The following is a 21,286-nucleotide window of genomic DNA, read 5'->3' on the forward strand; positions in this document are numbered from 1 at the left end:
TCTCTTCTCGAATCTTCTGCAGCACAATCTTGTCCTTCAAACTGTCCACCCATCGTATTTTTTTCAACCGACTCCAAGTCCACATCTCATGTGTCTCAATTCTACCTTACTCTCTGTTACCCAAGGTTCACGTTGCACAACCATACATTATTATACACCACACGTAGTACTTCGCTATTTCCTATCTTAGTCCATGTTCAAGACTGCTGTTTAATACCCTTTTCATTTGATTGAACCCTTCCATGGCTATTTTCGCTCTACTTTCTTCGTCGGTCTTAAAGTTTTCAGTAGCCACGCGTCCCAGATATCTGAACTTTTCAACTTGCTCAATCGTAGTTCCATTAATTGTCATATTCTACACTCTCCACCATTCATTATCATCAATTAATCTATCTAATATTTATTTTAAAACCATGCCCTTCCATTCCTTTTTTTTAGTATCTAAATATAATAAATATTAATTTTATATTGGAAAATAAGTTTCAATCGCTATTTAAAATGGCAATTCAACATCTCGAGTGTTTTCCAAAACGTTGTGATATGGAGTCAACTCCCACAATATTTCAATATTATCTTCTTAATAGCTTCATGTGCAAAGGTTACGAGTCAAGCATCACATGATAATGTTGCCATGATCTTTGATTTTATTAGGATAATATCACATGAGGCAAGAATTCGTTCAGGCTAGATGAAAGACGTTTACATTTTTATACTCTTTCAAATAACTAAGTTAAAAAATAAATTATGTTCTGATCCTTTATAGTTAGCCGATTGGAGCAGGTCATTCGACTAGAAGATTCCGGCGTAAATTACGTGAAAAACAAAGGGGTCCTCACCTGTAGAGATGATTTAGATACCAGCCTACACATTCGTCTTCAGAACTTCCTTCAAGGTACCGATGGTTAAGGAGGATCTCCTGGGCTTCCAATGCATGCTTCTAGCGGACAACTGCGTAATCAGGACACCTCGAGGCCGCTCTTAACTGCAGTGGAGGTTTAGAAGGGATGAAGATGGTCTTCCTGTTCGCGGTGGAGGGGCTCAATTTTGCTCCCCATGAGAAGTCAGTCTACCGCATGCTGGAGAGGGCATTGATCTTGAACTTACCTTCAACCCACAGGTGACACCGGAGGTCGCCGGCGTAGATGGACGGCATAGTGAGGCAGTGCGGCGGCGGATTTTGCGGCAGCGATGACCAGGCCGTCCTTATTTGGCGGCGGCAGAAAATTCGGTGGTGGAGTCTCCAGGAACCAGGCGTTCACCATGGCGGGATCTTTCAGCGGCTTTGTCGGGGGATTTTCATTAAGTTTTTCTTCATATCCGTCAAGATTTTTTATTTTTAGGTCATCAAGTTCGTTCAAGAAAAAATTTAACATTATAATAAAGCACACCTCTTTACCCAGGTTCAAACCCGCAGCCAACGACATCAGAAAGAGTGGTTTAACCAGTTTAGGTATTGGCTAAAGTACTTAACCGGGTATCCAAGTTTTCAGGTTCCAATACCGGACAAGGCGACATTGGAACAGTAGCAAAAGGTTTAGTTGGCTACTCCGCGGCATTGCACGCAGGTTTTTAAAAATAAATAATTACCTATGGACCCAATGTGGCTCCAGTTAATCCCCTATAACCCAAAAGTCATCGAAGGAAGGAGCCATTCAGTTTGCATATACCCATTAAAAGGAGGTAAGAAAATACGGGACATATATCTACAGGGATATGCGTTAGGAATTTCAGTACTCATTATTATTTCTAACTTTTCCTATATTTCTTCCAAGTGCCAGTAAAATGAAAGCATTTCATAGAATGGAATATGCTAAAAAATGAGTGACAAAATTTTTAGTTATTAGTTAAAATAATTAATTTTCACATTAAAAAAAATAATTAAACTAAAAAAAAATGAATACAACCTGATTTCTGAAGGCGCAGTTGTCCGAACTTATTCATAGAGATGCATTTAAAATATACGCACACGATGTGTGTCCGAAAACTATCTTACCTGCGTTCATACTATATATCCGCATTGGTTCTTCGGCATCCGGGCCGTGGAATCCTTGAAAGTAGTCCCCATTTGATTAAACCACACTACCAGTGGTGCTTCCACATCTTATAGCAGTCCTCAAACGGAGATTTTGGAATGGCTTTCAGCTTGCGCGTCGCATCACTCTGAATTGTCTCGATGTCGTCGAACCGCTTTCCTTTAAGCGCCAGTTTCAATTTTGGGAACATCCCAAAGTCACAGGGAGCTATGTACGGACTGTACGGAGGCTGGCTAGGCTGTATAATCTTGTGTTTTGCCAAAAATCTCTGCGCAAGGTTCGATGAATGCGCTGGCGCATTATCGTGGCGAAGAAGCCAGTCACCGCTTGACCAGATACGCGGTCGTTTTCTTCTCACGGCATCACGGAATCTTTTCAGAACTTCAACGTAACATTCTTTATTGATCGTCTGACCTTTTGGAGCACATTCGTAGTACACAACGCCCTCAAAATAAAAAAAAACAAGCATTGACTTGACATGGCTCCGACTTTGACGTGCTTTTTTCGGCCGTGGCTCGTCTGGACGTTTCCACTGTGAAGATTGTGGTTCAGTTCCAGGGTTGTAACCATTAACCCATGTTTTGTCACCAGTAATAACCTTCTTAAGGACATTTTCATCATCAATGCCTATTTCCAAGTTGTCCTGAGCGATATCAGAGCGAAGTCCTTTCTGCTCGATCGTGAGCAATTTCGGAATGAATTTGGCAAGCACGCGAGTCATTCCCAAATTCTTATTCAAAATGCCCCGAACAGTAGTTTTTGGTGTTCCGAGATCGTTTTCTGGTTCACCAACAGTCAATCGATAATCACCTTAAATCGCAAGTTGTACACGCTCGATGTTTTTCGGTGCTGTTGCCAGCGAAGGTCGGCAAGAACGAGGACCCCTATCAACATATGTGCGGCCACTTTTTAAACCGTCTATACGACTCTTTCATCTGTATTATCGCCATAATTTCGTCCCCTGAGGCCTTCTGTATCATTTTCATTGTATCCGTACAACTATTGCCAAGATTTTTGTAAAACTTGATGCAAATTCGTTGATCTGTTCTTTCTGTCAGTTTCAATGCATAAATATATATATATATATATACATATTTTTTAATATATATATATATATATATTTATTTTTTTAAAGGTAATCTACCGGTTAAGGTAGGTTTTTGGATGGACACAACTACCAAACAAATATTTTATTACTCCTAACAAAACACAAAAAAACCATCATCCTACTCTATATCAGGTCCCTCTTCATCTCTGAGTACTTTCTTCCTCCCTTCATCCCGTCCAACATCCCTATCCTGTTCCTTCCCTTTCCTCGTTTGCCTAACATTCTCCCCTAAATTACAGTCTTCAACATCCCGCTGCCGGTTAACACCCCCTTCATCCACTTTTCCTGCCTCCATAGGATTGCTCCCAACAAACCCCTCTCTTCGCCCACCATACCAAGTACTTCCTCGTTTGTTTTCTTTTCTGTTCAATTCACCTTCTCCATTCTTCTCCACACCCACATTTCAAAAGCCTCCAATCTACGTGTATCCTCCTGCTTCAATGACTACGTTTCCGTACCGTACATAGCTACGCTCCATATCAAAGTTTTTACGAGTCTTTTCTTAACATCCTTACTCAAAGTCCCTGTCATCAACTCCCTCCTCCTTGTGAAAGCCTCTTTGCCTAGCGCAATTCTTCTCCTACTACATTGACCGTGTTGGTGCAAAACACTTCCGAGATACGTAAACTGTTCTACCTCCTCTAGTTTTTGCCCTCCCATTTTAATGTTGAACTTTGGCTTTCTCTTTCCATAAAATCGCATAACCTTTGTTTTATTAATATTGATTCTCATCCCATACCTGTCGCACTGAATTTCCAATTCACTAAGCAATGCTTGCAGCCCCTTGGCTGACTGACAAACTAAAGCTTGGTCATCAGCAAACCTAACTGATTTTACGAATTCCCCGCCCACTTTCATTCCTACCTCGAGTTCTTCCCATGCCTCTTTGATCATTTCCTCTGCATACAGGTTGAACAGCAACGGTGATAATGGGCAACCCTGCCTTACACCCCTTCCTAACACTACCCATCCTGACTCTTTGTACTTCATTTTGCCCAATTCTGTATTGACATTATTTCATTTTCGCCACTCATCCATCTTTGTAATCATCTCATCCGTGATCCATGGTTTCCTAGTCCTTTTAGCGTTAACGGTTCCAATAGTGTCTTTTGCGGCTTTAGACAACCCTTTCTTGATCATTTCCCATTTTTCTTCTATAGTACTAAGCCCTTTACCATCCTCCATGATTTTCTCTACCGCCTGTTTGTATTCCTTCCTTTTCAACCCATTTAATGCTTCTACATTCAATTTTCTAACTCGCCGCCCCTGCCTTATCTTTTTGAAACGTTAGCTACATTTCATAACAACTAAATTGTGGTCTGAGTCCGCATCCGCTCCCGGTAAGCTGTGGGAATTTATCACACTGTTCCTAAACCTGTGTCTAACCAGGATATAATCTAGCTGATATCTTCCTGAGTCACCTGGCATTTTCCATGTATACCTGCGTCTTTTGTGGTGTCTAAACCAAGTGTTGGTGATGACTAAACCCTGTCTCCTGCAGAACTCAACTGCTTTCTCCCCGCGGTCATATATATATATATATATATATATATATATATATATATATATATATATATATATACATATATATATATATACATATATATATATACATATATATATATATAGTCTTTAGAGTCTTACTTGAAGAAGGTCTCGGAGAAGGCCAAAAGCTTCAACAATTTACCGTGTGAGTGCCCTTTTAAGTGTTACTATTTTATTTGTGTTATTTTGTGCCGTCCCAATATTATACTGCGCGTGTGAGTGTTTCCGTATAATCGATATATATATATATATATTTATATATATGTATATATATATTATATATGTGTATATTTATATATATATACACACATCTATGTGTAATTTAGAAACACAAAGTTTGGTTTTGAATATTTTTGTTGCCCGACCAACTTTCTCAACGGAAGTAAAGTTGAGTTCTCTTCCCTCCGCTAAGAAAGGTGGCGTGGCCATCGAAATATTCATCAACCAGATCTGTGTCTTTATTTTGCGTTTCTAACTTTTTATATATCATTGCCAGGCTGGCTTTTCAGGAATATTCATGTGTAATATAGCCATGCATATGCATGTGTAGGCACACATACACAGGTGTATATATATACATGTGGGTCTATGTACTACCGCATATATATATATATATATATATATATATATATATATACCGTATATATATATATATATATATATATATATATATATATATATATATATATGTACATTTGGGTCGCGGCAGTCCAGGGGGTAGAGCATTGGACTGCTGACCGGAGGGTCCCGGGTTTAATTCCCAGGCAAGGCACTTTGGGCACCTGCAGCTCCACCCAAGTGGTTTTTCGGGTACCAGGTCTTCCTGGGAAACCATAACCGGCACAGGGAAAGGAACTGGCCCCCCTACCCTGGTGTGTGAATTTTCACACGCCGTAAAGGGCTTAGTACTGGGTGATCTGTTCCATCACCTACCAAACCGACCTTCGGATTGATTACTGTGTTTTTGGTTATATCTATATATACATATATATATATATATATATATATATATATATATATATATACACGAGTATATACATATATATGTATATATATGCATGCATATATATATCTATATACTCATATATATACATGTGTATGTGTGTCTATATATGTAGATACATGCGTGTGTGTGTACGTATATTTGCATTCAAGCACTAAAGCCCACCAAATAGCGAACTCATATTCATTACAATGGATATAGATACATGGGAAAGGATAGGAACACCTGTTAAAAACGAACACAGGAATAGTGGGGAAGGTGAAATCGAGTAGATCACAAGATCAAAAACAATTTCCAGATCGGGAGTTGAACTAAAGAGTCGGGGCAGTTGTTTTCATAAACCCCCGCAGATTTCAGTGTAAATTACGTTTCTCCATAGCTCAAGTGGTTAAGAGCGTCCGCCCGGCATGTCGAAAATTCTTCGGTCTACTCCAGATCAAGGAAAGTTTTGTGTTGTCATAGGCGTGATAAAGGCATAAAACATTTCAAAAAAGGACACTCACGATTTTTTTTACATCTCGGTGGCATAACTACCTTTTTCAATGGACGCAAGAAGATAGATTACGAGTGATGGGTAGATGGGTAGACCATGAGTGGGTAGCGGAGAAGTTGAACAATATCCGTAAATGTATACCTATATAACTGTAAGTAAATATTTCACACTGGCTCATAGATAAATGCATGTTGGGTATATACATGTACATGTCATGTTTCACGATCGGTGTATAATATTCCATGTTTAATTTTTCCTTTTGTTTTCTAAAGCAAATTATTGTTATTTTAAAAATATTAAATGCGCCAACTTTTAATTCATAGTCGGGGAAAGATAAAAGTATGCTTGAAAAACTATTGCAGTAGGAATCTTATACCAGGGTGACTTTTATGAGAAAGAATTACAAAAAAATCTTCAGCTTTCAAATAATTCTCAACAATAATTTTATTTCCTTAATAGCTTGGAACGAGGACCCTTTCTTTTTTAAACTAGATGTTGCCATAAATTTTATTATAATTTTTGTTACTATTTTTATCGCTATAGCACAGAATACACCATATATGTACCGGTGGTTTATATTAATGCAATGCCTTCACGGATATCGGAGATAGCCATGAAACCAGCATACCCCAATTGTTCAAACCACCTAGATCGTTTCAATGCAAAGTCCATAGTTCTGGGGCAGTTATGGAAATAATATATTTTAGTATTTTGGTGAAATACTTACAAATTTGCAATTTTCAATCTACATAATGTATCAACCTTGGTTCATTCCGATCTTTATTCCATTATTTGATAGACATTTTAGATTTCCAATGAAATCAATTAAAAGGGTACGATAAAAAGAATTATAGATGCTTAAAATTTATATCTCAGAACCAAATTGCAGTGAAATATTTCCCAACGTATGATTATATCAAAAAATGCAATAATTGTTATAATTAATCATTGAAAAATTAAAATTATGAGCGAATGCATTTGTTTGTACTCTATATTTTCATGATCATTTTATCTTGTGTAAGTATAGCAAGTACATGTGTGTTATTTCTGGGTGTTTTTAATCAATTCATTTCTTGTTGTTAGTATTCACATCCATAGAAATTCGTGATACTATACCTATGTCTGTAGGTGTAGGTTTTGCCCAGATCCCATAGTTTATAAAAGATTTAAAGCTTGGAAGAAAAAGTACCTATGAAAAACGCCCCCATAAATTTGGGGGAAAGTATTAGACACTGCTTTGGGCAGTGAACAGAAGTAGATATAGATAAAAACCTATACGAAGGTCATCCAACAATAAGGGGGTAAAAACGAAGAAAAATGAAGAAATAATGAGTTTATCTAATAGCGAAATGGGTGGGATGGTTTGAGGAATCAATTCCAGAACTGCCAAATATCCATTGCAAACAGTAACAGAATACATGGAGCTCATATAGATGACGTTTAAATGCATAAAACCAATAAACTCCGGTAAGGAGTACAATGCAACAATTTCAGAGTGTAAAAATCAATCGCACTGATTTTTTTCAGTGCGAATGGCTTCATTCGGAATTTTTCTAAAACTAAAAATTTTACCAAAATTTTGGAGTTTAAGAGGACGCCTCGATAGCTCAACTGCCTAAAGCTGGACATCAAGGGATACGGGTTCGTATACCGGTCAAGGCGAATGATTTTTACACTTTTAAACTGTTGCATTATGGATATTAGCGGATGACTCCGTCAAAAAGTAACTGTCACCGCATCTTCCGCAGTTTAATGGAGCTCGGTAAGAACGTTTCTTTAATAAGGAATAGTTACTAAAATAACTTATGTTTAGATTCTTCAGTTTCAAAAACTGTTGCTATAGCAAAAATGACTATTCCAACTAAGCCCTTAGGTTTTAAATGAAGACGAATCATAGTAGCCTCCGTTGCTCCTTGAAAAAAATTCATAATCTATTAAAAAACTTTAATTTACGAAGGCAGTTTAAACATAGGCTCTCTCTTTATTTTTTCTACTCATGCTAATACTAGTGAAATTATTTGGGATTTAATATTCCTCGTAAGCAGTGAAAGAAAGCGAACTTGTAGTAAGAGAAAACGTCAGTTGAGCAATACAAGATCCAATCTGCTGCTTGGTAGTTCCTGGAAGCGGAGGTGGGTTGGATCCACCTCCATGGAGACCTTCAGCCGCACCAGTTCTTCGGGGTGCCCTCCTTGGGGTTTATGGTTTAGGTGCCACGGGGTTCGGAGGAATCCTTATTATCTGCGAATCTATGGTCACGTGACTCGGCACCTTGATGGGCAGGATGGGTCCTGTTTGGCCAAGGTTGAGCGGGGCCGGAGGAGATATTTGAGGTGGCTCTTTAGTATTTACTTGGGTGTAGTGGCCGGCGATTAGATGGCCATCGCTGTTTCCCGATGAAAAGGAACTCATCTGAATGGACTGCCCAATTACGCGATCGCCTGTAAGCAAAACGGGATGGATCATTCGGAGATGGAAAAAAAGTGATTGTTTGATGGTGAAATTGGATACTAGATGATATTAGTACTTGTTAGCATCAAGATCGCCTACGAAGGAGGTTTTTATAATAAAAAAATCCTTCTTGAGGCTATTATTTACTTCCATTTCATACTAATAATTCATTTCATACCAATAATGATGAGGTGTACGGGGTGCATGCATATTTGTTAGAAATAATGTATTTACCACCAAGTTTTAATTGAATCGTCGTTCTCAAACGATTAAAAAAGTTATATTCATATCATCAAAATGACTAGAATGGGAGCATAATAATTATATGTAAACCATGTATCAATGGGTTTTAAATTATTGGGCGTACTCACTAGCTACAGCAGCATTAGAAATAGAAAGCAATGAAAGTACAGATAATACTATTGACAGCCGAAACTCCATAACTGTTTCTCTGGCGTCCAAAAATCGAAAAGGATGCACTCAGCAGTCACTATATATACATCATTCAGCTCATCCAGGAAGTTTTAGAAGAAATCCATTGATAACCCCCGAGTTGAAAGATAGCTTGTCGCAAAGTACTTAGAGTTAAGTACACGGGAGGAGTGATTCTTTATACAATCGTGAGCACATTTGAGGACAACCGTCATTAACTTATCATTTATTGCCTCTGGCCACTTGAGAGGGCTTCCATTTGCGAAGAACAGAATATGTGCGTGACCGAGTTACCTGACTAAAAGATAGATAGTGAAGTTGAGCGCTTGGGGGCAACGTAGCAGTCGGTATTTAAATCCATACTCACTCTCTCGACAGTCGTCAATTCAGAATAAAAGTGACTGGTGGGAGTGCCGTCGCTTCAATATCGGCAGAGACGTTGTTCGGAAATACTCTAAGAAAAATTATTTTTACTTATAAAAAATGAAAAACCTTATGGCACCATGGCTAACTACGCCAGTAACAATACTCTTCGTAGCTGTCTCGGCATATGCTGCTACCTCAACAGACATAACTAAACTAACAATAAAGAAAGGATACGAAACGGGTGAGTATTATCAACAATGTCAACTGTTAACTCCATCTATTATTAAAAAATTACTTATAAATATCTCATGACGAAAATTTCTGGCAACGTTCGGAATTTATTCCTTTGACTTGTGCAAATATATGCGCGTCCAATTACAATAATATTCAGTTAATAATTATTAATGAATGCCGGTATTGAATTCATTCATGAAAGGTGGTCTAATAAAATGGACAAATAAAAAAGAGGAATCCATTATCAACAGATTCAACAGCGCAGAACCTTAACCCTTCGTATCAGGACATTCTGATTTGACCAAAAAGTTCATTTCATGTCATAGGGGAGTGTTTAGAATGGATTTTTAAAAGTGAATATAATTCTTACCTGAAGGGAGAATCACATATATCCTAGGGAATGGTTGCCCGGCAAAGGTAACAACTTTATGCCTCAAACAAATTTTCAATGTAAACATTGCATCCCTAAAGACATTGGTTTTAGCTTAGTTTAGTGACTAAGTTAGTTAGTTAACAACTAATTCAGTAGTAATATACCTATTCCCTACTTTATGTTTGTCAGATCTGTTTCTTTATCTTCGAGTTTGCTTAGAATGTTCAAAATTTCTCCACGTATGTTTGGTTTCAATCGAATGGAAAAATAGTTAAATGAGCAATTTTTTGCCCAAAGGAACGCTTTTACCAACACTTGGTTACATTAAAACTTCAATTCATATGCATTGGATTCAGTTGAGAGGTTTCCTTTCGCCCATCTTATTTGATATTCGAGTCGAGCTACTCGTAGAGAGTTATGATTTGGCGTACGTGTACACGTATTTTGATCTTTGAAAGAATAGTAAAATGTGAATATGTTTAATTAATGGAGTGTATATTACACTAGATTGATCAGTTGTTAGCAATGTTAGGCATAGATTTAATTCGCTGCATATGTTTTTATTTATTAAATTTCCAGCGCTCAAAATTACGGTTAAGAATTTATCAATCCAAAGACTGCAAGTGGTAAAAACTAATCTCTTAAATTTGCCTAGATAAGTTGCTGAAATTGAATGTCAAATGCTTTTTCTTATTCCAAAATGTTTTCTGAAGTCGTTGCAGTTTTTCTAACAATTATTTATAATACTTATTCTTGTGCCATTATTCTGCTAAGGAGGTATTAAGCTTTACATTGCTGATGGTTTGGAGATGGCTCGGTAAACTTAAAAGGTAACCACTGTTAATATTAATGAAAAAATTGTGAGGAACGTTTCATTTTCTCATGCTTTCATTGAATTGAAAAAAGGGTATCATATTGTTTCAGAATAAATGTATATTTTCACAGACGTAGAAATATTCATATTATTTTCAGTATGAACAGCCGTCAATTATTGAAAAAATATTAGACTGTTCTCCTCTAAATGATAATAAGCATTTAAAAAAATTAGAATTGCATAACCCATGATTTATAATGAAAGTTAATAAGTGTATTAATTTTGATACCCGCTCTAACATTTTAACCGTCCATTATTTAGTAATTCTATGAAGGAATATGGGAAAAAGGGAGTAATACATTGTTTAAATTAATTTGTATTTAATATCTAGTGTTTCTCAGGGGTGATAGTGTGATTACTGCTCTTTCCATGTTTTGCTCGAAGACAATAAGCTAAATTCTATTAGAATATCATGCCTCCTGGAAACTTTATATTGCATAAAATTACACCTGCAAACGTTATTGGAAAACCTTACAGTTTCAATCTCATCTCGGAGCAGTGGGACAACTCGTATATTGCTTCGCCTAATTGAAATTCATATTCATACAACCTGCAGTGAGCCAACACCACCTCTAAGCTGTGGTTGAAATTGATCCCTAGCATAAGTTAATGAAAACATCATTCATCTTTTTAAATGTTATTGAATTGAAAAGACCGGAATCTGTTGTCATTTTGGTCACCAAATTATATCCAGACCCTCCTGCACTTCTTGCTGGAATCCGCAATATAATTTTTCTTGCAATAACCTTGTGTTTATAGTTATGTAGTTTTGAAAAAAAAGGATCTGATCAATTGCGCTAAATACTTATACAAAAACTGTTTGAGCGACTGTTAAAAAAAAATTTCAGTTCAATTGTCACTTTGTAAATTATGACTGGCCCCAAAATATCGAAGAACTAACAGAATACTCAGAAAAATTTCCTCCAACTATAATGTGATAGCAGTAAAAGTTTATAACAATAATATTGAATTATAAAATCTCTGGTATTCTCTTTTGTAATTGAGATATTGGAGTGCATTTCGCAGAAAGCATTCTACTAAAATGAAACATTTCTTTGAGACAATTGATAAAAGATATAGTAAAAGATATATTGTATTCATTAAACCCTGCACATTTTTGTTATAATACTTTTCAGGAAAAGGATTCACGGATGTGGCGTCTTTTATAACTGCTCCTGCCGCATTGAGTGCTCACCTGGCGGGGAATGCGGCATCACTTGGTTCGGCTATAATAGGATCTACGCTAGCTGCTGGAGCAGCTGGCGCATTGGCTGGCCTCGGAGCAGGTATTGGTGGTATACCAATAGGATATGGTGGCAGTCTTTCGGGATCATCCGCTGGAGCGTCCGCCGGTTCATCTGCTGGGGGATACGGAGGATCTGGAGGATACGGAGGAAGTCTCTCCGGTTCTTCCGCCGGAGCGTCAGCTGGTTCTACTTCCGCAGGTTATGGTGGCTCCGGTGTAGGAGGAAGCTTGTCTGGCTCTTCTGCCGGGGCTCAATCTGGGTCCCTGTCTGGTGGCTACGGTGGATCTGGTGGGTACGGCGGAAGCTTGTCCGGTTCTACTGCCGGAGCTCAATCTGGATCCCTCTCTGGTGGATATGGTGGATCTGGCGGATACGGAGGAGGGGCTTCAGGATCATCTGCAGGGGCATCAGCAGGCTCTACAGCCGGGGGTTACGGTGGATCTGGTGGGTACGGCGGAAGCTTGTCCGGTTCTACTGCCGGAGCTCAATCTGGATCCCTCTCTGGTGGATATGGTGGATCTGGCGGATACGGAGGAGGGGCTTCAGGGTCTTCATCTGAAGCATCAGCAGGGTCAGTGTCTGGAGGTTACGGAGGCTCTGGGGGGTACGGAGGAGGCGCCGCAGGGTCTTCTGCTGGAGCAACTGCCGGGTCAGAATCAGGAGGTTACGGTGGATCTGGTGGGTACGGAGGAGGCGCCGCAGGGTCTTCTGCTGGAGCAGCCGCCGGGTCAGCATCTGGAGGTTACGGCGGATCTGGAGGGTACGGAGGAGGCGCCGCAGGGTCTTCTGCTGGAGCAGCCGCCGGGTCAGCATCTGGAGGTTACGGCGGATCTGGAGGGTACGGAGGAGGCGCCGCAGGGTCTTCTGCTGGAGCAGCCGCTGGGTCGGCATCTGGAGGTTACGGCGGGTCTGGAGGGTACGGAGGAGGCGCCGCAGGATCTTCTGCTGGAGCAGCCGCTGGGTCAGCATCTGGAGGTTACGGCGGTTCTGGAGGGTACGGAGGAGGCGTTTCAGGGTCGTCCGCAGGAGCATCAGCAGGCTCTGCAGCCGGAGGTTACGGAGGGTCCGGTGGGTACGGTGGTACTGGTGGATACGGAGGTGCTGCATCTGGATCAACTGCAGGGGCATCAGCTGGGTCTGCATCCGGGGGTTACGGTGGATCCGGAGGATATGGTGGAGGTCTTTCTGGATCATCTGCGGGCGCTCAATCAGGATCGATTTCTGGAGGTTATGGTGGGCTAGGAGGCTTTGGGGGTAGCACATCAGGATCAATGGCGAGTGCTCAGTCGAGTTCATTATCTGGTGGTTATGGCGGGGGTCCAGGAATTCTCGGCGGAAGCTTGTCAGGGTCGTCTGCAGGGGCACAGTCAGGGTCCCTTTCTGGGGGATCTTGGGGCTAGACTCTCAATATTTTATGTTGTTGAATTATTTTAATTTCAAAATAATCTAGTTGGGTTTCAAATAAACGGTTCGCGTTAAAAAACAATCAGCATTCGGTAAATCTCATTAATAAATATCTATGCGAAGAGTATGATGCATTCTTTATGATTTGGGTGTATTTCTGTATTTATGGTGCAATGGCTTCACTAATTTGTGAAAATGCAATGTTTATTATGTAATAATAATAAACGATATGGAATTTTCATTTCATAAATCCAAATGGAAGGTGCAGATTTATTTATTTATTTTTTATGAACTGTAATTAGTGACCTATTTTTAACTCTAGAAAAGCCGTTCCTAGACCATTCCAAAATCATAGCTAATCGTTATCCTAGATACATTTAAGCTATAACGGAAGAAATAATAGACTGAAATCCTTTCTATAGGCATTCGAAAATTCTAAATCTCAAATGTATCGGAAGCAATTGAAAAATAATAAAAAATCATGTTAAAAATAAGTTGCTCCATATCACATGGAAATTAATCTGAACAATACTGCAAAATTAGACTTTAGTGGCAGTAATTATTTTGTAGCATCACCCACCTTTTAACAAACTGCGAAATATGTGAGCTGCAGTACTTATACAATTTTTGAATATGAAATACGTAACAGATAATATTTGCTTTCAGAATAATTGAGAGTAATTTATACATAAATAACGAACACAGAGAATCCTCATTTTTGAAAATTTGTCCAAAAGAAAGAAATATTTTCCTATGAATGTTTAACGCTTATATTATTTTTAATACAAGTTATCGCTAAAATCACTGCGAAATTATTTTCAATGCTGCTCTAGAAATAATATTTATATTACATATAAAATATATTTTGTGCACACACATGTATACATATAACAATTGGGGCACTTGGTTGCATAAATCCCGCAGATTTAGGCGTAAATTAAGTGTCCACGAAAGCTCAAGTGGTTAGCGCATCGGCCTGGTAAATCGAACGATCCGTGGCTAAAGTTCCGGTCAAGGAAATATTTTTGCACTTGTCATCTGCTCGATTCCATCTTCCACACCCTTCCTGGGTTTGTCCTTTATACATATGTTTCCTATCCATTTTCCTGTCAATATTCATGTGAATGAATTTTGTATGCCATATGGGGGGTTTTGGCGTTTGAATGGTTGTTTATGTGTGTGTGTATATATATATGTATATAAATATAAATAAATAAATAAATAAATAAATATATATATATATATATATATATATATATATATACTAACATTTATGTGTATATATGCACATACATATATATGTTTATATATTTATTTATTTATATTTATTTTGAATGGGGCGCGGAGGTAGTCCAGAGGTAGCGTGTCTGCTTGTGGAGCAAAAGGTCGCCGGTCGCTGATATGAACCCCGTGACAAGTGAAAGTTTTTCAGTTTAAAAACTATTGTAATTGGTTGTTCGGAACTAGCCAGCCACCCATTAACAGAAAAAAACACAGGAATGCTATTTAGGAACGAGGCAACGAGATAATAGACTCCTACTAAAAAGCTACCCTGAACCCATGGTAAAAGGCAGCAGCTTTCAGGCACTGGTGGCGCCGGCGCGGCATATATATATATATATATATATATATATATATATATATATACATACTCGTATATATATATATATATTATATATATATTATATATTATATATATATATATTATATAATGTATATACCATAAACACAGTAATCTACCCGAAGGTCGGTTTAGTAGGTGATAGTAGAGATCACCCAGTACTAAGCCCTATACGGCGTGTGAAAATTCACACATCCAGGGTAGGGGGGCCAGTTCCTTTCCCTGTGCCGGTTATGGTTTCCCAGAAAGGCCTGGTACCCGAAAAATCACTTTCGCTTGGGTGGAGCTGCAGGTGCCCAGAGTGCCTTGCCCGGGAATCGAACCCGGGACCACATATATATATATATATATATATATATATATATATATAAATATATGATATAATGTGTAATAATTATATAATTATATATATATTTAACTTTAAGGCTATAATTTTTCAAATATCTTGGCAATGGACGATACGGGTAGTCACATTGGTAAGTCAACCTCATTACCAATACAATATATATGCTCCTTTCTCTCAATAATTTATCGCACACTTTCGCTAAAGCATTCAAGAAAAAAAATCCTCCCCTTTCAGCTGGATTTATTTTATGGTTACCTCGAAGCTCCATTGACACTTTATTGAGGCAGTGAACGATGCTCAAATTGGTTCAAAATGCCCGTAAAAATTAACGAACTCATTCCATATATGTGAATAGTTATTTCTCCAAATGAATGATACTGGATTGTAAATATCAACGTTCGATTTTAAGAAATGTGGTTTTGCAAATGTTATTTATAAGTGATGATAAAGATACTTAAGGAATACAAAAACGATGGGAATATCACAGTACTATTTCAATCTAGCAATAGATAATTATCTAACCTATCATTTTAGAAAGGAAGGTAAATACCCCTAATTTTGATTAAGTAACACCCCTTACGTTTTCATAAATCTGAAACAGCCCTTCACAAATTTTCTTAACGTAATCTTACAATTCAATGTATAAATCCAGTATTCTGTGATCAACTCATCAAACAAAATACACTCGAACTTTCTAAAAATGAAACAAGGTTACTAATGATACATTTATTGAATATTATTGATACAATTTGTATTATTTACACTTTAAATATAGTCATATCTTTGAAAACAAACCTTACTCTCAAAATGGTAATGGCAGAGTATAATTTGGAAAGGACACGTTGCATATTAAGGTAACAGATATAACCTCAAGATCAGCTATCGTCTGTTCGGCATTCCATATGCTCACATTTTCTACACACATTCACACGTGAAAGAGGTAGAAGATTAATAATTCTGACATGTGAATAACACTCCACCAAAAACGCTCCATTCCGCTAATTCATATTTCATCATAACTACAACGAAACACACCTCATCGGTTCGTCAGTCGTCACGTCTTATCAGTCCATCTTGAGAGGCGACGGCAATGTACTCTTCCCGATCGACCTGCCCTCCTTCCAACCAGCCATCATCCTCGGTCGTTGAAATCACCTGCCGGTCGGCCGGCTTCCTGAGCGCCTCCTTCATTTTCCCGAGGAGACCGTCGCCTTTTGCCGCCACCCTCGCGACTCCACCGTTCCTTCCGCCCCCTCCCGCAGGGGGTACCAGCACGGGAGTGAGGTCAAAGACGTAGAACAGCCTCGTCCCGTCCGGTGCAGGGATTAGGTTTGATATCCTCCGACCCCTCGCGGGCTGATCAGACCATGGAGATGAATGGAAGGCCTCCCGTAACTCTGCGGGCGCCATTTCGGGGCCGTCGTCGTTCTCCAGGGGTGCAACCGTGGTCGTTCCAGAAATGAAGAGAAGGGACAGGAGGATGATGGTGGAGGATGCCTTGGCCATGTCGCGGGGTCCGCTAATGTGGCGGGTTTTGGGAACGGGGTGTGGTCTCCTCGACGATCGAACGATGAATCTCTTCGATCCACCCGGGACGGTTTATGCGTTGGAGTGGCGACCGAAGGAATGGAGTGGCCTCCGGGACGGTCGAGAGCACGGATCCGTAGGACGTAGCTAGGTGTGGGTTTCAAGCAAGCGAGGTGGGGTTGAGGAGAGGGGAAAGCTGGGAGTGGAAGAGGAGAGTGAGAGAGAGAAAGAGGCAGTATGCGGGGTAAAGCGAAAAAGGGGCAGAAGGATAGGGAGAGAGAGAGAGAGAGAAAGGATGGCAGTTGAAAACCCCCTTTGGGTCGGAGAAGTAAGCGAGAGGTTCGCTCCTTAACGTTCTCCTTTTCCTTTTATGCCCTCTCCCGTGCATCCTTTCGATTTTTATAACCGCCACTTTTTTACTTCGTTCTTTTTTGCCCGCAATCCTTGAGAATTGTAATCGGCAGGAACTGAACCAAAATAAAAAAAAGATTGAGGAAGTATCTCTTTTCCTTTTTCCAAAACGATTATTTTTTTCCTCATCAACTCTCGCAGGTTGCATAAAGATAGGCTTTTTCTTACTTCCGTCGGATTTTTGACGTGAAACGAGCGAAGAGGTATTTTCCCACATCCTTCGCTCACTCATTATGACGGCCTCCCGAGGTAAATACCAGTGGTGTGGAAGAAATACTAAGGTGATGGTTCGTTTGTATTTCCACGCCGGGCCTAGTTAGAGTAGGATTGAGTGTACATTGTCTGTATTTAATACCACGTGTTACTTAATTTTTGATTTACCTAATCTATTTTTTGGTGGTTTAAATTTTTTTAGAAAGCTTGAGAAGAGGTTATTTGATCTTATAATTTCGTTCAACTCTTATGCAGAGTAAAGTTTACTTATCTATGATAAAAATTAAGCAAGGGATTGAGGATATAATATTTTATTTTTTGTGAATTAATTCCGGTTAAAAGCAATGAGCTTACACGCTATCAATATTTTCAAACTTTATCTCAGAACTATAGGATTCCCAAGAAGATTATACTAAATATTGACCCAACTATAAAGACTTACGTTTTATGAATTCATGGCTTAAAGTAATACTTTCCCAAACCCCACATTTCAATGGACATACGCTCGACTAAATCGCACATAATAAATGCATTACTTACAGATAAATTCTGTGTTGGGCTTTCACAATCACTTATTATTTCCAAGTTGAATGTGGATTTCCAAGTTACAAACTGAATAGAGAGATTGCAAAGCCTTAATATTGTTCTCTCTTATGTTACAGTTATAAATGCAGACTTTAATGCTATATATCAGAAAAATAAAATCTGAATAGGGATTACTTATTACCTGAAATAAATAAAGTAGGTACATTCTCCCTTTCAAATAAAAATAGAAATTAATGGATGAAGAATGGATTTTTTTCATTTATCACATAGATTTAATTATCTAACTGTTTTCATCAAATATCTCATTACATAGGGGTAATGCTGATCGTAATTCACGTAGCCAATAATGAATAAAAATGAAATAAAATAGTTTTTTACATAAACTGTGCACATGACGTTTTTACTTTCTTTGTGCATCCGAGCCCTGAATGTGGACATTTTCCTTATTTCACTCCGTGAGTCCCTCATTCACAATCTTTAAAGGCCTAAGTCAAACACCATGCAATTGTTCCCAAGGATGATCCTTGTGATTCTTAACGCGTGAAAAAACCATCTTCCTGACTTCCTTCCCCTATCTTTCTCTTCAAATTCCGCCAACTTTTTCTCCATTTTCCTTCGTTATACTTCGCTTCCTGCCTTGAATGTTATGCATGCTTTTATCACAAAAGAAAGACGATTTGTATCTTCCCAGCAAATTTTATTTTTTAACATGTTACATTTTTAAACTAAAATGCAGCTATTTAAGGTCGTATTATAATGAATAAAAGGTTTCCTATACATTATGCGGTGCTCGGGATGGTTTGGTACTGGATTTTGACCCCGAAGACCCGGGTTCGAATGTCGGAGGTGGCTGAATTGTTAAGCGGTGTCTTTACCATAAATTCGGGTATTGTGTGGAGAGTCTAAGCGAGTTCACAACCATTAGTATGCTTCAAGGGGTCTACAGTTGAACTGTGGACCCCTTGAAGTTGAAAGCTTTAAAAGTAAGCTAATTCCGACATATATTTTCTCTCCACTATTCCTCCATTCCTGACCTTACTACCCCAACCAAATTACCCACCTAATTGCGCAAATGACCTTAGCTGCCCGTTGCCTCCTCCTAAAGCTAATTAAATAACTATTCATTATATTCCACTTATTGGATCAAATATTGGATATGCATTCGTCGTTGTATATATATTAATCCCCAGGATTTCAATAATAACAGTATCAAAATAACCAAACTTTTGCAAAGTATTCTTCTTTATCCCTAAAATATAGCTCGAAGGGGTAAACACGAATGGTTGGAGAAATTGCTTTCTTTCTAATACAACAAAATACCTTACAATAATATCTGGATATATTTACAATTTATTTCAGTGAATATTATTCCAAAAAAGATTTTTCTGTTATCCAAAGATCTATTCACAATATTATATTCAACTTCTAAGGTACAAATATCTTTTTATAAGGATGAAAACAACGCTTATTCAAGTAATTCCAAGTTTTCTCCGATAATTGGTTCTAAAGTTATTGATGTATCTTACTGCTATCAGCCAATTCCATAAAATAGGTATATTTATTCCAGAAAGATTTTTGCATGGTAAATACCTTGACTCAAGCAGGGTTTTCTACCTACGAAATATTTTCGAGCAGATTTAAACTTTTTCAAAAAATGTGTGATTCTAATAATCATTTACATTTACGTTTGGGAAATTCATGGAGAGATACCGCTTTGAGAGCAGAAAGAAAAATCCGACTCCAGAAAACAACGGCTTAAACTCGTGGCCTATACTTTTTCAGTTCCTCGGAATTGAGCATTATTCAAGGTTAAAGTTTTCTCCGCGTAGCATCAAAAAGACAGTAATGCTTATGAACAATCCTCCAAACCTGGAAACCGACACCGGCTTGTGGACGGGGAAAGTCAATGCTTCCGCCACCCACCCATCTGATCTGCAATCAGTTTTGTTCTCCAGAGAGTAAGAACAATGACCGTGAAGAAGGAGAGAGAAAAAAATCAAGGCTGAAATGTGAAATAAAACCCTGGGATAATGGGGCAACTCCGATGCAGTCGTGATTGCATGACGTGACAAGGTGAAGGATGGTGGGTTGAGGATGAAATAGATCCAGTACCACGGTTAAATCGGAAAGGAGAGTGTGACAAGAAAAGGGGAAGTTGTTCAGCCGTTGAGCTAGGGAAAAAAGGCCTTTGAAATTGCAAGTGAAAGTCGATTTGTAAAAAATTAAAGCTTGCGAACTTCATTAATAGAAACTCTTGTAAGAAGTAGAACAGGGCAAGAAAGGCACTCTTGAATGAAGACAAGAGATTAAGAAAAAAAGGCAGTGATATTTATATAGACAATGCTTAAGGAAGCTACGCGTATTATTTTCAAGGATATGTATACAATTTGGTCTACGTAACAAAATAAAGATGCATCCACCCAATTCATATTTGGAAAGGGTTGTAATTTAAAACAAAAGATAAACAGATCAAATTACATAAGTGTTTCTGCTTGGAAAATAATTAATATTAGATAATTAATTTTGTAATAATTACAAGTTTTTTTTTCAATTTTTCAGTAGGACGTAATTTTTATAGCTATATATTTTATTATACACCAATGTTTTTAATTTAAAAAATATTGCTCTAATATATTATATTGATAGCATAATAATGAATTTGATTACTTCTTCAACATAACATAAATACATACCCTATGTATCAATGGAGATTTTGAAGGTATTCCTGGGTTAAGGCAAGCATCATCTAACTTTTGGTCATGCATTATTTAGGAAAATATTTACTGATTTCAGGAATATTTATTGCATTCAAAATATAATAAAATATTAATTAGTTAATTGTTTCATGTAGTTTTAAAATAATATAATACTTCATCTAGACTTCCCGTTATGAGAAACCAAGGTTGCCTCTTTATTATAATTATTTTCATGGATATTGTATTACTGGAAGAATCCGGCTATTATTTAGGCTGCTTATAAATGTAACCTGTCGGGCTGGTCTTAAACCTTTCCTTCCTCGGCAATTTCGATGAGTATCTCTTCTTCATCTTCCTCCATAT

The 21,286-nt window shown here is 38.2% G+C and overlaps 1 protein-coding gene across 1 annotated transcript; it reads left to right on the forward strand.

Annotated features, from left to right (window-relative positions):
• Positions 1–1,589: 1,589 nt before the first annotated feature.
• Positions 1,590–13,559, forward strand: LOC139688137 (uncharacterized). Its single transcript, XM_071585565.1, has 2 exons — positions 1,590–1,680; positions 12,049–13,559. Exons 1-2 carry the CDS (start codon positions 1,590–1,592, stop codon positions 13,557–13,559), a joined length of 1,602 nt encoding a protein of 533 aa, XP_071441666.1.
• The last annotated feature ends 7,727 nt before the right edge of the window (positions 13,560–21,286 follow it).

This window comes from Hetaerina americana, unplaced genomic scaffold (assembly GCF_022747635.1).
Source record: "Hetaerina americana unplaced genomic scaffold, ioHetAmer1.1.p SCAF_2, whole genome shotgun sequence".
Classification (NCBI taxonomy): Eukaryota; Metazoa; Arthropoda; class Insecta; order Odonata; family Calopterygidae; genus Hetaerina; species Hetaerina americana.

Coding starts and splice junctions, on each gene's coding strand:
- LOC139688137 (XM_071585565.1), top strand. CDS start 1,590: ATGGACCCAATGTGGCTCCAGTTAATCCCCTATAACCCAAAAGTCATC. Junction 1,681..12,048: donor CATATACCCATTAAAAGGAG/GTAAGAAAATAC, acceptor AATACTTTTCAG/GAAAAGGATTCACGGATGTG.